The sequence below is a fragment of the Hevea brasiliensis genome, unplaced genomic scaffold (assembly GCF_030052815.1).
Source record: "Hevea brasiliensis isolate MT/VB/25A 57/8 unplaced genomic scaffold, ASM3005281v1 Scaf1, whole genome shotgun sequence".
Lineage (NCBI taxonomy): Eukaryota > Viridiplantae > Streptophyta > Magnoliopsida > Malpighiales > Euphorbiaceae > Hevea > Hevea brasiliensis.
In genome coordinates this window covers 9,298,699-9,315,534 of record NW_026614585.1, presented here as the reverse complement: position 1 = coordinate 9,315,534, position 16,836 = coordinate 9,298,699, and the positions used below count along the sequence as shown (strand labels likewise).

General features: G+C 31.1%; 1 protein-coding gene across 7 annotated transcripts; it reads right to left on the bottom strand.

The window, feature by feature from the left end:
• Window positions 1-623: 623 nt before the first annotated feature.
• On the bottom strand, window positions 624-15,562 carry LOC110650569 (uncharacterized). Of its 7 annotated transcripts, none has more exons than XR_002493991.2 (12): window positions 15,373-15,553; window positions 14,980-15,071; window positions 14,226-14,331; window positions 13,496-13,594; window positions 13,324-13,389; window positions 13,041-13,157; window positions 12,125-12,199; window positions 5,384-5,486; window positions 3,534-3,581; window positions 1,433-1,554; window positions 1,010-1,261; window positions 624-835 (listed from the first exon to the last, which is right to left on the bottom strand). XR_002493991.2 is itself a non-coding variant. In XM_021805598.2 (12 exons), the coding sequence occupies exons 3-12, from the start codon at window positions 14,658-14,660 to the stop codon at window positions 1,163-1,165; spliced, it is 849 nt and encodes a 282-aa protein (XP_021661290.2). In that variant the 5' UTR covers window positions 14,661-14,864; window positions 14,980-15,071; window positions 15,373-15,408; the 3' UTR covers window positions 863-1,162. The 7 variants fall into 7 exon arrangements, 4 of the variants coding, with proteins under 4 accessions (XP_021661290.2, XP_021661289.2, XP_057997334.1 ...); XR_002493990.2 differs by having other exon boundaries at window positions 624-802; XM_021805598.2 differs by lacking the exon at window positions 624-835 and adding an exon at window positions 14,647-14,864 and having other exon boundaries at window positions 863-1,261; window positions 15,373-15,408.
• Window positions 15,563-16,836: the final 1,274 nt, after the last annotated feature.

Below are 16,836 nucleotides of genomic sequence, written 5' to 3'. Positions count from 1 at the left end.
TTGACCGAGTCAATTTCAGCTTCGGTTCCAGTTTCAAAATCACCTATTCCCTTCGAGCTTTAAAATCATCACACTAAGGTAATCTATATTATTTTATTAAAAAAAATTTAAATTTCAAATCCAAATAATTAAATTTCAAATGCAATAATTTTGAATTTAAAATTTTCACCCTTAACCAATCAGTAAAATTCAAATGAAAAAAGTTCTAAATTGTAAATGATGAATTTTAAATGCTAAATTTCAAATTCAACCATTTAATCGCAACCTTAGTTATGAAAAAACTAATTAAAAAAAATAATAAATTCATGCAAAAAAAACTAAAATTTAATTTTTTTTTAATGAAGTGTTTTATTAAAAACCCAAAATGCCCCTACTTATTGTTTCTTTGTAAACAAGAGCAAATTTTTTCAAACTATAGAATTCAAATGAATTTTATCATTTTAGAATTTATTCTAAATATATGAATTTTCTTTTAAAATCATTTGAATTAAATTCTAGCATAAGAATTAAGGGCCTATGATGCATTTGGAATTGGAACAAGTGGAGAGCTTCTCCATAAGTCTACAAAGCAAAACAAAGGCAACCATAGCAGTGCAAGTGAAGGATCACTGAGATGCCCTTCCTTAAAAAAAGGCCATGATATATTAATTAGTTCTGTAACATCTTATTACTAAAGTACAAGAATATAATTATGATTTGATCTAACCATAGGAAACAAGTATCCACGTGTTCACAGGCTCATGTGATAAACAAGTAACAATTCATTATCAAAACAAAGGCAGATACTGTTTTTGCATTGCATCTGCAGGAGAAATTGCAAGTGAATCATGCAAAACTGCAACTCAAAGGTAAACAAATGATATGAGAAAAGATATTTTATTATTTTATTTTCACCGGTGCGACGACTAATAAATATGAATGGGCAACTCTTAGGAAAAAAAATACATAAAATGGCTAACAGAAAAGGGGGAAAAAAAAAAGATATCTTGGGGCTGTGGAAGATAATTACCTGACATTTTGAAATACAATAAGCATGCTGCACATAATCTATAGCTTCTTTCCTCTCAAATGCTCTTCTTTTCTTTCTTCTCTGATTCCAATGAGAAACTTCTTTGCAGATTTTGTACAGCATTAATGGAATCTGTTTTTGATTCTATTAATCTTATGGCTTGCCCTGAAGCATTTGGACAATCTCCTCTGCTCTTGATTCAATGCCCTTGAGATATTCATTAAGAACACGCTGCTGGTAAGAACCTCCCTCCTGAGGGAGATTAAGAAACAAATGAAAAATGTGTCAAAATGTATGTTTCTATATATGTGCTGTGAGCATGTGCGTTGAGAGAGAGAGAGAGAGAGAGAGAGAGATTCAGTAATCAGCAAAAGTGATACTATAATATTAATAACATAGATCTAATGTCCAGGATTTTCTTACTGTTCTGATCAACATCCGCTCAATTCTTTTCTTAATGACAGCATATAATTCATCAGGAGAAATTTCTCCCTTGCCAATTGTCATGCCATTAATTAAAAGCTTGTTCCACTCTTCCTCAGGAGCTGCAGCAAATAAAATGTCTTTTAAGTAACGCAGACATAATTCTCATAAACAATCATAATTATCCTACACCTGCTCAAAAAAAAAAAAAAAATCATAATTATCCTACACAACTCTTTTGATGGTCTGCACTTGGTCAAAATGCATAGACAATGTGATGTAGAACCAATGGAACAAAGACGAAAGGAACAAAATTCTCAAATTCTTATTAATTATCAATTCAATTGTCAATATCAATAATAATGAACTCTCTATCAAAATACCTAGATTACATTGGTGTTTATAGTCTAACAACTAGTCCTACAAGTACAAAGATTAGGAGTCCCAAAATAAGAAAATACTAAACCAATGTTAACTAGGAATATAAAACCAACACTAACTAGGAAAATACTAAACCGAACAGAACTCTTTAAATATTCCTAAATATTAGAAGTATAAATTTCTTAATTTTACAATGAAAAATTGAATCAACATAATTCTTAAATTGAATCTTCCTTGATTGTATGGCAATGTCATGCATATAAGATGGTCATTAAATAGGCAAATGCTTGTAGTTACTAGGTAGTCTTGACTCTTGATAAGTTCAAATATCTTATTTTATGTATGATTGAGAATTTCAAATTGCAGCAACAACATGCATTTAGGGCTTAAGGTCTAACATTGTTTAGGAAAAATCTGTAGTTGTGAAGTACTCCATAAACATGAAAAATGTAATAGGCAGTTTAGTATAAAACAAAGGATACATGAGAAACACTAAATCTGAAAGCAGGCAGTTTAGTATAATCTAAAAGTATGAAAAGGTACCTTAAGATTTCGCACTTTGACACTTTAGACCCATAGTTTAATTTTTGACAAAATGATACCCTTAGCTTTTTATTCTGTTAGCACTTTAAGCACAAATACCATAATGCCGTTAGTTATGTTAACGTGGAAGTGCAATTCTAAACAATAATATTTTAAAAAAAAATTGTTTTGTGTCCCATAAATAATATGAAAATTAACAAAATACAAAAAAAATTAAATTCACATTTTTTAATGAATAAAAAATAATTTTATTATATTGATTGCACATTGCCATATCAGCATGATCAACGGGGTTAGAGCATCCATCCTTAAAATGCTAATGGATTAAAGCTCTACCATTCTATCAAAAATTGAACCCTAAGAGTCAAAGTGTGAAATTTTAGGGTGCTTCTTTTTTTTTTTTGGGTACTTGTCCGTATAATCTATATCATCATCAAAACCAAGACACGATTGTCCACCTCCATATTCTGCTTTCTCACTCGTATGAAAACCCAGTGATTGACAATTATAGGACTACTTGAGGACACAGTCTACAAGTACCTAAATCTTTTTTTGTCTAATTCTGAAATCAATAGGCATACAACAAAATGGAAAACAAGTATTTGGGACATTGCCTTCAGGGCGATCACTCATATGAGGCATGAAGATATATTTCCTCTGTTGTTCATAGACTAAGACCGGAAATCAGCAACTTCTTAACCAAGTGTTAGTTCAATAAGCATGCTGGAATTCTAGCTGTTCATGGCAGAGCCAGAAATATAATAGTAATACCACAAAGGCATTTTGGATCTCAATGTAGCCCCACCAGGAAACCTGCAACTGCACTAGACATTTACATCTGAATCTGACATATTCTTATATGTAATTTAACAAAACAATTCTGTTGACTTTAGTAATCAATGCATGCAGATCATCCTTTCGATACATTGCAATTTCCACAAAAAAAATAATGGGCTCGGGACCAAAATATTGGCTTGAAAAGAAAGTTTTTACACAGCAAAACAATTGCACATACGCCTAAAAATACACAAAAATGAATAAAATGAGAAACAAACCACTTGTAAGAAGTTGAGGAGCTATGCATCTTTCCATTTTAAAAGTAGAATTAATGAAAGTTAAATGATATAAATTACATCTGTGTTTTCTAAAGCATAGTAATGAATGGGACAGTAGAAACCTTTTATTATGGTCTCAAGAAACTGCTCGGCCTTCAGAACTTCATCTCCTACACCACCAAAATGGACAAGCAACAGCTATTCAAGGCATCCAATTGATGAGCATAAAAGCAGCAATAATAGGAGAAATATAGATTGTAGCCAAAAACAAAGGGAGTGGAGTAGCTTTAGCAGCTAAATATATTATGCCAGAAAAGTTTTCAATTGTCCCAAACTGGAAATAAAATTTGACAAATTAGTAAACATCCAGACACAGAAGTTGATTCCACAAACCCAGCTTCACCTGCATATAATCCATACAAGACTATGGGAAGATGAAAGTAACCAAAGGCCCCGTTTAGAATAATTTCTGCGCTAGAGTTCAATTCAATTCAATCAAAAGAATCCAATTCAAATGATTTTGTAAGAAAATTCATGTGTTTGGAATACATTTTGAAATGATTTTGGAATAATTGACAAATAAAAAAATGCCCTTATTTCCCTATTTTCCCCTTATTTACAAAGAAACAAACATAGTGCCTGTTTGACATTGCGTTTAAAGGGCTAAAACTGTTTTTCTGATAAAAGCACAATTGTAGATGACGTTGAAAAAAGCAGTTTGAGAAAAGCTGTTTTGTTATTTTAGTATTTTTATGACTAAAACTTATAAAATTTAATTTGAAATTATTTTTTTAATACTCTCTAACTAATATATTTAAAAAAGTGATTTTCTCAACAGCAGTTTTAACAGCAATGCTAAACAGGCCCATAAATTAAAGTACAAGTGTTTTGGGTTTTTAATAGAGCACTTTATTAAATAAATTGAGTTCTTGCAAAATCATGCCACTTTTGGCATGAATTCATTTCATTTAAAATGACAGTTTTTTTCACTAAAAAAATTGAATTATATTAATTTTACACATTCCAAACATGAGAATTTGTCAAATAGAATTCAATTCATTTGAATTCTTTCATTTTTTGAGTTTCCAAACACGCCTTTAGTGATTTAAAAGACCAATAAACAATACCATAAGTCAAGCTAAAAAATTCAGTTACCTAGGGTCATGCTATGAGCTAATGAACCACTCAATCTACTCGATGAATGCCCAATAGTTTTATATGCTTTAACAACATTGAACAGAACTGACCCCCCTTAAACACGCTGTTGATAACACTTTAAAGTACAACTAAATTTGTTTAACTTCTAGTAGTTACCTTTCTTCAAGAGATCAATATAGCAAACCTCAAAATGCTAAATATCAGATCATAAACATATAGAAATATTCATTTGCTTTATAGATAATAAATCTTTAATTAAGAAACACCTGTTAAATATTAAACATAAAATATACAAGTATATAATAATTCATGCAAAATAGAAAACTAATTCTTTTTTTTTTTTTTCAAAGTTGACATCTAGATGAAGAGTATTGAATACTTAAAAGAGTGCATAATATACACTTTTGCAAAGACACATCTTGATTCAAGCCTCTAATTTGTGCCATGGACTTTAATCTAATGTTTGTTACGACTTAAATGGAAACACAAAGCCAAAGTTTGATGACCAGGCTAGGTTGCAGGTGAGGACAATTAGTCAAAAAGCATTCATAACTTTTGCCAACACAAGGTTTAAAAGGGCTACTCCACACCAAAATAAGAGCCAATTAATAGTTGTTTTTTTTTCTTTCAGTTGAACCATCTAGGCCACCCCAGGTTTTAAAAAAAATAACCAAAACAATTTAAAAATAACATCAAGGCTGCTAATGTAATTTCCACACATTTTATGAATCTTGACATGTTAAACAACAAAAGGCCAGGTCATTTGTTAGACTTCTAAGTTCCAAGAATATACCAAGTACAACAACAAAATTACCTTTCCTTGCATAACTACGTTTGGAGAGAACTCTGGATGCATAGAGTTGCAAAACCTTTTGCAACATTGCCTTAAGCCCTGGTTTATCCATATCTTCTTTTGCCTACAAATGAATAATAAGATAAAGGATTTATTACCAAAAAAGCCCATGCAATTTGTGTTATAAATAGTTTATATGTTAGATAATAGAGAGAGAAAAAATTCTCACATTGTTAAAATACAAGAAATGGAAGAAGTGGAAAAGAAAATATAGAATTATATATATTTAAATAAATATATATTATTCTATGATAACACTTAGCATGTATGTGTGTGAAATAAAATAATTATTTTATTTTATTTTTCATATATATTACGAACAAATGTGTTTGTTAGCAAGTAGGTGTGTCTGTTAAGAAATAAATGTCTATTACATACAAACAGTCGTGTCTGTTGAAAATAAATAGATGTCTTTATCTAAAAAAGATGCCATGACTCTTCATTATCTATAAATATGGATAATTTGTTCAAATTTATATACTACCTCTTTCTTCTTCTTCTCTTCTAGTCCCTCTAAATTTTGTTCGTACAAAAGTTTTTAGGAAAATCTTCAGAAGTTGCTGTCTACAGATTTTAGATTTTATTATATTCTGAAGGTATATTACTATAACCATGTAGCAATCTAGTGAGGGCAATTAATACCTTAAAGATAGTGATTCATCATGTTTCAAAATCTATTCTACACCCACTGCCTCAAAAATTTTAAGGTATTAATCACAATGGAGTTTAATGCTGTTTCTGTGATAAATCAAGAATTCGTAAAACTGGATCGTTTTGATGGAACAAATTATGTTTGCTGGAACAAATTATGTTTGCTGGAAAGACAAGATGCTATTCTTACTATATTGAAAATTTCTTATATACTTGATCCAAGTTTGCTTGTCATTTCACCATCTAACACTAGAAGATTCTGAACAAATGAAAGCATATCAGGAAAAATGTGAAGAAGATGAATTATTGTGCAGAAGTCATATTCTCAACAACTTGTCAGATAGGTTGTACGATCTATTTACGTATGTCAAGTCTCTAAAAGAAATATAAAATTCGCTGGAGTTCAAATACAACACAGGAAAACAAGGTGTGGATAAATTTTTCATCATGAAATATTTTAAATTCCAAATGGTTGATAATGTGTCTGTTATGGATAAAGTTCATGAGTTACATATCCTTGTTTCAAAACTTAAGGATTTGAAAGTGGTAGTTCTTGAATCATTGCAAGTAGGAGTACGAGGAATCATTATAGGAGAATTTACTATATACCACATAAGACTTTTCTCGTTTTTGATGTGATAATTTATCTTTATGTTGTGCTTATAATTGGAATAAATATGGAAGGTGTGAATAATGCAAAAAGTATCATTTAAAAAAAACAAAGTTAATTATCAAAGTGAAAGTGAAGAACTGGGGTTTTTTTTTTTTTTTGTCAATCTATATATATTGAGAGAATATATATATATATATATTCTTGCAAATTGAAAAAAAATTCAAAAGAAAAAAAATTTAAATTTGTAGTATACTAGTGCTATTGGTAGTTTAATATTGCTATGCATTGCACTAGACCTGATATTATTTTTTTAGTTTTAGTTATTGGATATTTCAAAAAAAACTATAAACTGAAATATATACGTGATAAATTTCAATTGTGCTAAAACCATACAAAAAGTTGTATGCATTGGCCAAAAAATGTAATTATATAAAGCCTTACAAGTTATTTGTAAGTGGTGACAAAAGGACAAACTAATAAATATACTTTTTTTTTTTTGTGTGTCCACAAATAACTAGTACTAAGGATAATAAGTCAACTTTTAGTTAGATGTCCACCTTAGATGGAGGTGTTATTTCTTGGGCATCAAAGAAACAAACTTGTATAAGAAATTTATTAAGTATGTTTTGCCAGTCCTATCTATCTCTTTTTTTTTTTACATTGATACATATATATATATGACAAAATTAGTCTCCAATGGTATTATTATCATTGTTTATATTAAATCTTATAATAATCTAGCAAATCCTTTAACAAAAGAGCTCTTGAGAGATATGATTAAAAGTGCATGTGCTAGATTAGGATTAAGAATATTCCATTAAATTTACTAGTGATGGGAACCCTATTTTATAGTATTATTTGTAAATAAAGTTTAAAGGGTAACAAGAAGTTATTAATAAACATTATATTTAAGTACTTGTGTACTAAGTTAATTGAATAAGGATGAGTATTTATACTTTTAATAAAGTTTAATATTATTACAAATGAAACTTTACCTATATGAACATAGGAAGTGGAGTTACTTCAACAAAAAGTGATAATAACTTTTGTAATTTGTTGTTATTGTATTACTATTAGTTAGGCTAAAATTTGTTTTCTTCCTTCTTTGCCATCCAACCCACACACCAAGTTTGAGCTTTCTTCCTTTCTTCCATCCAATATGATTTAGTTAAGAGAATACTAGTGACATTGCTGCTAATGATAGAACAAATTAGACTAAGGTTGATGCACAATTATGAAACTACAAAATTGTTCCAATCATGCAAGACTTGTAATAAGGTCTAAACTAGGCTAAGACTCTCTATACTAATGTCATATGGCCATACCAATAGAGATGGTCTTCTTCCATCATCTAACATTTCTAGTAATAAGAACTTTTTCTCAAGTTTGTTTCTCTCCCATTTTCTCTAAAATAATAAAGCTACCTCTATATTTGAAATTGTTTCCCATATTTCAAAAATTCTGTGCTGAGATTCATACTAAATTTGATGTTTCAATAAAAGTGTTACGTAATGATAATGTTAAAGAGTACTTATCTTCTTCTCTTAACAACTTCATGTCTTCCCAGGGAATCACTCATCAGATTTCTTGTGCATATACTCAACAAAATAGAGTCGCCGAACGAAAAAAATTGGCATCTTGTAGAAATTGCTCGTACCGTATTAATACACCATCATGTTCCTCTTCGTTTCTGGGGGGATGCCATTCTAACAGCATATTATTTGATTAACAAAATGCGTTCTTCTATCTTGCAGCACCAAAGTATGTACTCAATTCTATTTCTAGAACAAAATCCTCATCATTTGCCATTACATGTGTTTGGTTGCATTTGTTTTGTTCATGATCACACTCTTGAAAAAGACAAACTTCAACTTAAATCTATTAAGTATGTCTTTTTAGGCTACTCTCGGCTTCAGAAAGGTCACAAGTGCTATAATCCAACAACAAATAAATATTTTATTTTAGCCAATGTAACCTTCTTTGAAACCTCCCCATATTTCTCACCAAGTACCACAGATAAAAATCTCATCTCTGAAGCTCTTCCTGTTCCCATTCTTCCACCTCCACCAATCAATCATGCTCCACCTCTTCGAGTTTATTCTCGTCGTCCACACACTCCTGCTAACATCAATGACACTACTACTCATGATACAGGTGTTGATGACTCTTTTGTTCCTCCGTCATCTACTCTAGTCATGCCTTTAGCAGAAGCAGCAACTCCTCCATTGCCATTCAAAAAGGTATTTGTTCATCTCGCAACCTACATTCTATTTATAATTTTTTGAGTTATTATCGTTTATCCCCATCCTATTATACCTTTGTTTCTACCTTATCTAATATCCCCATCCCTAAGACTGTTAGGGAAGCATTGGAACATCCAGGGTGGCGCAATGCAATAATAGAGAAAATGATTGCTCTTCATGATAATGAAACTTGGGAGTTGGTTCCTTTACCACAGGGCAAATCTACTGTTGGATCTCACTGGGTCTACGCTTGAAAGTGGGTCCTAATGGCAAAATTGATTGATTAAAAGACCGTTTTGTTGCCAAAGGATACACTTAGATTTATGGGCTTGACTACAATGATACATTCTCTCCAGTGGCTAAAATTGCCTTAGTCCGTCTACTTATTTCTTTAGCAGCATTGCATCACTGGACTCTACATCAACTAGATATTAAGAATGCCTTTTTACGTGGGAAACTCGCTAAAGAGGTCTACATGGAGCAACTAGCTGGGTTCATTGCTCAAGGAAAGTCTGGCTTGGTGTGCCATCTACAACGGTCACAGTATGGTTTGAAGTAGTCCCCAGGAACATTGTTTGGGCGGTTTAGCACTGTAGTCCAACAGTTTGGAATGTCTTGAAGTGAAGCAGATCATTCAGTATTCTTTCGTCATGATAAGCATGGTAAGAGCATTTTTTTAGTGGTCTATGTTGATGATATTGTCACAACAGGCAATGATAATGATGACATTTCTCAACTCAAGCAACACTTATTTAATCATTTTCAGACTAAAGATCCAGGAAAATCGAAGTATTTTCTAGGGATTAAGGTAGCACAGTCCAAAACAGGTATAGAGCTATTTCACAAAGGAAATATGCTCTAGATATACTTGAAGAAACAGGTATGATGGACTGTAAATCTGTGGCTACTCCTATGGATCCAAATGTTAAACTTGTCCCTTGTCAGGGGGAGCCCTTGGAAGACCCTGGGAGATATCGGAGATTGGTTGAAAAATTGAATTATCTCACAATAACATGACTAGAAATTTCATTTCCCATGAGTGTGGTTAGTCAATTTCTCCAAGCTCCATGTTGTAATCATTGGGATGCAGTAACATGCATTCTTAAATGTATCAAAAGAGCTCCAAGACAAGGTCTGCTAAATGAAGATAAGGGCCACTAACAAGTTGTTAGGTACTCAGATGCAGATTGGGCAGGATCTCCTGCAGATAGGCGATCTACTTCAGGATATTTTGTCATGATTGGAGGAAATCTAATATCCTTGAAAAGTAAAAAGCAGGATGTAGTCGCAAAATAAAGTGCAGAAGCAGAATATCGAGCTATAGCCCAGCTACATGTGAACTTATTTGGTTAAAACAACTTCTCCAAGAATTGAGGCATGGAGAAGTAAAGCAAATAAAGTTAATATGTGACAATCAAGCTGCGCTCCATAATGCCTCAAATCTAGTCTTTCATGAAAGAACCAAACATATAGAGGTGGATTGTCATTTTATTAGACAAAAGATTGAATCAGGGTGCATTGCTACTAGTTTTGTCAACTCAAATGACTAGCTAGCAGATGCACTCACTAAGTCCCTACGAGGAGCTAGCATCGAATACATTTGTAACAAGCTTGGAGCATATGATATGTAAGCTCCAGCTTAATGGGGAGTGTTAAGATATCACTGTGATTTAGCCTTGACTTGTTCCTGTAATTAAGCAAGATTTGTTGTGATATTGTATTACTATTAGTTAGGCTAAAATCTGTTTTCTTCCTTCCTTTTATTCCTGTAAATTGTATACATTCCAGTCAAGCTTGAAGGAAATATCATCAAGCTTTTCACAACTTTTTCTTCTTCTCTCTCTATCTTATTTCATGCATGAAATAATTGAATCTAACAATACAAGTTAAGTGGGAAATTATTATAAATAGCTTGTATATTAAATAATAAAGAGAGAAAGAATTCTCACATTATTAAAATACAAGAAAAGGAAGAAGTGGAAAGAAAATGAATTATATATATATATATATATACTATGATGACACTTGGCACGTATGTGTGTTAAATAAAATAATTATTTTATTTTATTTTTTCTTGGCACTTATGTGTGTTAAATAAAATAATTATTTTATTTTTCATATATATATATATATATATTACGAACAAATGTATTTGTTGGCAAGTAAGTGTCTCTGTTAATAAACAGACATATATATTACATACAAACAGTAGTGTCTATTGAAAATAAATAGATGTCCCTGTCTAGAAAAGATGCCATGACTTTTCATTATCTGTAAATATGGATGATGTGTTTAAATTTATATACTACTTCTATTTCTTCTTCTTCTCCTCTTCTATTCTCTCTAAATTATATTTGCACAAAAAGTTCTTAAGGGAAATTTTTGAAAGTTACTATCTGCAGATTTCGGACTTTATTATATCCTGGAAGTATATTGCTATAACCTTGTAGCAATGTAGTGGGGGCAATTAATAACTTAAAGATAGTGATTCATCATGCTTCAAAGCCAATTCTACACCCACTGCCTTAACAGTTTGGTGAATTCAAACTAAATAATTTATGGGGTGATTGTGGTTTTAAATATTCAGAGGAAGCCTGATCATTCAGGAGGTTGTTAAGGTTTTAGAAAATTAGAGGGTGAAGAGAAGCACACAAAACAATTAAGGAGTCTACAAAGTACTCTTTTTGTATATTTGCCGCATCAGCATCTTTGATCCATTATCATCTCTACTTATGCTCTAGATACATCGAACTTTTGGATATTAAGAAAAGAAAAATATTTTGGGTTCAAATTGAAATACACCCGGGCTTTTCTTATAATTATACTAAAGTACATCTTACTATATATCAATAGTATAAAATTCTAAATGATTAACATATTAACATTGTTGCAGTTAAGTCATACGTTAACTAATATATATATATATATATATAATTTTGTCCAACAAGCACCCAAAATCACTTCAACTTATATCATTGTTGCAACTCAAGTTTGATGGCGAAAATAGCTATGCATACAATTGCACACTATAACTTTTCTCTTAGACATCATCACGCACAACATGATCCAATTTAAAAGTAATTTGAATGTATTAGTTAATAATCTTTTCCATAGCACTCACCCCCCCACCCCCTCCAAAAAAAAAAAAAAAAAGAGGATATTCAAGAAGATTTAATAACACAAAAATACACTCACTTGTCGTAGTTGTGCACTAACTTCGGCAAGGAATCCTTCATCTAGTTGCCCTTCTTGTTCCCTTTGGATTATCTCCTGAATAACAGGAATATAAACAGTTTCATAACATCAACACAAATCATTGAAAAAAATACAACTTCATAATTGCATACAAAGAAAAAGAATGAGCCAAAAATGCATGGGCAATTCCTACCTAGAGTATTCATTTGAATTGTTAATAATAATAATTTCCATTCTATTATTATTATTATAATAACACTATGGGTTGCTCGTTGTGGAAATAAGGATGATCTTCCAATAAAAATAAGGGAAAATGGTTTCAAAATAGTTGTTTCCATGAATGACTAGATGCAGTGAATCACAGATTTGTAAAAGGCTCGTCCTAATTTATTCTGGCTAGAAAAAGGGGACTCATGTGAGATAAAGAAATATGTAAGACTAGACATTTGTAAGTAAAACAAAAAATTGCACAACTAGATGTTTTAAAGTTGAAACATAAAATGCTAATGTGAAAAGTACATTTTTTTCGTAATTGATTGACTAGATCAATATTAATGAACTTTCTCCTTCCACGTCTTTCATACCAGAAAAATATATTTTTTTTTTCGCTATTCACTTTCTTTTATCTATAAGTAATGGTTCTCTATCCCATTCAAAAAGCTCTATAAAATTCAATGGTTAAATTACATAACCATTACGCAAGCTACTTAAGTTAAAATAATATTGCGGGTTAACATAATTAGGAGTAGAGGAATGGGGACTTGTAGATATGAACTATTTATAATTAATATAAATAGGAAAAAAAATTCAGAAAGCACACAAAAGGACATAAATGTGTGCGTGTCATTGTAAGAACCCATTGCAAAATTTCAATAAAGAAAAACAAAAAAAATTCAAACTAAATCAAAGCAAATACTTTCTCCATTAGCTTGAGCGCATCAGGATCCCTAGGAGGCCATGAAATCTCTTCCTCCTCATCAACTACAGGTTTCAAAATTGCTTTGAGAACGTCAGTAGATGATTCAATTCTTTCCTACAATGGAAAAAAATAATGATGAAAAAAAATATAATGAAACTGTTATGGATGAAATACTCAGGAAAACCATAAAAATTTGCTTGACTGTACTGTATGCTTCTCTGTGTCTGTGTGTGTGTGTTAGAGAGAGAGAGAGAGAGAGAGAGAGAGAGAGAGAGAGGACATTAGTCTTGTGGACAAGACAATCCACAATGCTCATCACTGATGTTGCCAATTCCTTGTAATCTTTCTGCAGCCAGTAACCAAGCAATTCACTTAGAAAGCAAGGACAGGAAATAGTTCAACGTCAGAAACATTAAAAAAAAAAACCATAATAACCAAGTAAAAAACCATGCTTTATCATCCTCTGATTTGCAGGTATCAGTTCTAGCTGCAAGGCGTATCCAAAATCCCTCATTGAAAGCAAGGACATTTTCAATGACGAGCTTCTGAAGCTGTTCACAGGGGAAGAAAATCAGCAAGAATCAGTTTGCTGAAATGAATTTATATATTAATCCAACAACAAATGATTCTTAGTATGTACTTCCGTGATAAGATTCATATCCATTCAGAGAAAATATAATATTACAAATCCAATTTCCAGAAGATTGATAGTTAATATGCATGTTGAAAACTCTACCAAGTTAAGGTGACCTTTACATTTTCTTCGTAGAATATTTGGTTGCATGGTCATAAAGCCAGCAACTTAAAGGCATATGATCAATAGGCTTTTACCAAACAAAACACTTTCAGGATCTTAACTCTTTTGCCCAAATATATTATTTAAACAAATATGTATCCTAAAACAGAACAAAGTGATCTATGTTTGAACCAACACAGTTGGACAATGCAATTAACTTATGTTGTCAAATAAGAAATGGAGAATTTCGCTGGATAACATAAAACAAGTGCCAATTCACTGTTTACTTTGCCTTTGAATAGAAGATATAATAATTTCTCATGGATTTGTCAATCTAAGCAGGAAACAATATACTTTGATATTGTTGATTATTTTGTGAGTTAAAAAACATTCCATCTTAACTGAAAACATAAATAAAGTTAAGTAACAATTCACTGTTTACTTACTTCTCTTGGATTTGCATCCCTCAGCATATCTATCAGCCTATCTACTTCTACAGTCTTTTTGAACGATTCTTCTGCATCTTCACTGACTGCACAGATCAAAGTTTTCCTGTTTTATTTGATCCAAATACAGCATTTTACAATCAATATCTCCATTATCAGATACAAGGAAAGTACAACCTGAGTTTTGAATAAATCATCACAGCACAAGCACGGATAAAATTGCAAAACATTGCTTCAAACAATCATAACTAGTTAACCTTCCACTACTTCATTAAGCAATATCAGGCAATAAAAAGAGTTGCAGAAACAGTCAATACATACAAGCTCAACATGAACCATTAATACACCATAAAGCAGTTTTTTTTTCCTCTTTTTTTATTGGTGGGTTTGGTGGTGGGGGTTAATTAAAAAACTAAAATACCTAAGATTTGCCATATTATATACTTGTGTCCCTACTGTTTCGAAATTAGCCACGTTGAGTAAGCTGCAATTCTCATGGACATCTTTTTCCACCGGATGCACCTCTCCACTCCCATACCAAAGCAACTCAAATTAATCTCCCAATTCCCAAATATAAATGATTATTTCTTTTCTTTTCATCTTTGTGCCTTGACACTTCGGAGTAACATAATTCAACAACTAGAAACATGAATGAGATCACACGATAAGCAAATATGTCCAGGAAATCAAGTGAAAGTAAAGAGAACAATAATAAAAAAAAAAAGATAAGCAAATGAAACTACAGAGCTATTACCCCCTCTTTGATTTCAATGAAGTGGCTGCAAAATGCGGCATGAGCTTCTGCATGGAGAAGGACCTGATTTTCCATCCTTGGATCATTGAATTCTGTATTGTAAAGCCAAAAAAAAAAAAAGTACCAAGAAGAGAGAAAATCAATAAATATAAATGACGTTAGCAACATATATATATAAGCTAATGAAAACCTGTTTGGTTGCCTGGAAAACTAAGGAAAACGAGAGAATTAAAAGAAAATGTGAACTCTAAAAAATTTTCTAGTTTCTAAGAAACCAAATGCATATTTGAAGAAACAAAAATTATAGATAAATAAGAAACTATGAATTAGGGTTTTAGATTGAATGAATCTAAGAAAATATCGTACAAAAATGAGAAAGAGAGAGTAAATTACGTGCTTATGGGAAGAAGAGAAGTGAAGAGCGGGGGATTTTGGAGCAGCAGCAAATAGCGAGGCCATTGGTGTAGGGAAGCAGTGGCGGGAGAGGCCAGGCCACTATAATAACTAATAACCGTTCAATTTAGCAACCAAATCCTCGCATTTCATTCGGCTAGGCTGGATAATGGAACAAATGGATGTCTTTTGGGCCTCCGTTTCCGAATTTTGTTGGACTTCACTCGGGCGTCACTCGGCTTAAAGTTTAGCCTGTGGATTGCTGAAGCAGTAATGGACTCCAGACTGCTGCCCAACTTGGCACCGTATTATAAGTGTCGTGTTTAAAGTTGTGAATTTTTCGATGAGTCCTGGCAATCAGGGACAGCCTGGTCGATTTCTCTACCATTGAAGTCGAAAAAATCCCATATTAATACTAAGTTAGCTCAATAAGTAAATATATTGTTAGGGTATGACTCAAAATTCTTATATGATTTTTTAGTGGAAAAAAAATTCAACAATTGGATGAGAATTATTTCTTCACTAGACAGGGATTCTTATTATAGTTTTATTTCAATTCCCGAATTGAGTAGAATTCCTATTGAAATTAAAATTAAAGAGACTATCAATATAAATAAGAGCATATAGAGGAGAAGTTAATTAACTTCGGGTCATATATTGAGAAAGGGTATAAAGTCCAAGAAAAAGTGACTATTATTGATTGTTAAGAAGTTATTGCCTATGTAATGATAACATCTTTATGGTATATGAAAAAGTTAACATAAAAAATATATTAATTATATCTAGAGGATAATAAAGTGATTAATATATTTATTATAAATATCGACTTTATTGAGGGATTTCTTGAATTTCTCAAGATTTATGAGTTTTATAACATTTAATAGTTGATATTTTTATATAATTATTGATAGTGAAATATGATATGCCTGTAAATATAATACTATATTAAAAAAATGAACCAATTATATATTTTGTTATGCTTACTTGTGGATTACATGCTTCCATAAATGGGCTAAACTATGAGTGGACACAAGGGCCCATGGCCCCATAGCTTTATTACCTTTTAATTTTTTTTAACTATATATATATAAACTAAATATTTATATAATATATAAAAATTACTTATTAGTAATTATAAATCTAATTAATAAGTACAAATCAAAATTATATATTATTTATTATTTCATACTAATTTAATTATTAAATATTTTTTATTCATCGACCATTCTCCATTTTAAACAAAAATATTTTAATTTTATATTTTTACTTTATTATAAAATATATTTTACTAACTTTTTAATAAATTAGTGAATAAAATAGATTGAATAAAATAATTTATTGAATTTATTTTTATTTTTTAAGTGTTATAATTTAGAATGATAATATTTTACGTAATATAATTTAAGTATATCTAAATAATTTTAATTATATGAGTGATTTATAATTTCATTCGGCCTTAAAATA

Bases quoted from the DNA above. Each gene is read 5' to 3' on its own strand.
- LOC110650569 (XM_021805597.2), bottom strand. From the start codon at position 15,438: ATGGCCTCGCTATTTGCTGCTGCTCCAAAATCCCCCGCTCTTCACTTC. The intron at 15,072-15,372 runs GTAATTTACTCT...TTTACAATACAG, and splicing joins TCTCTTCTTCCCATAAGCAC to AATTCAATGATCCAAGGATG. The intron at 13,158-13,323 runs GTCCTCTCTCTC...TTTCCATTGTAG, and splicing joins GTCTTGTCCACAAGACTAAT to GAAAGAATTGAATCATCTAC.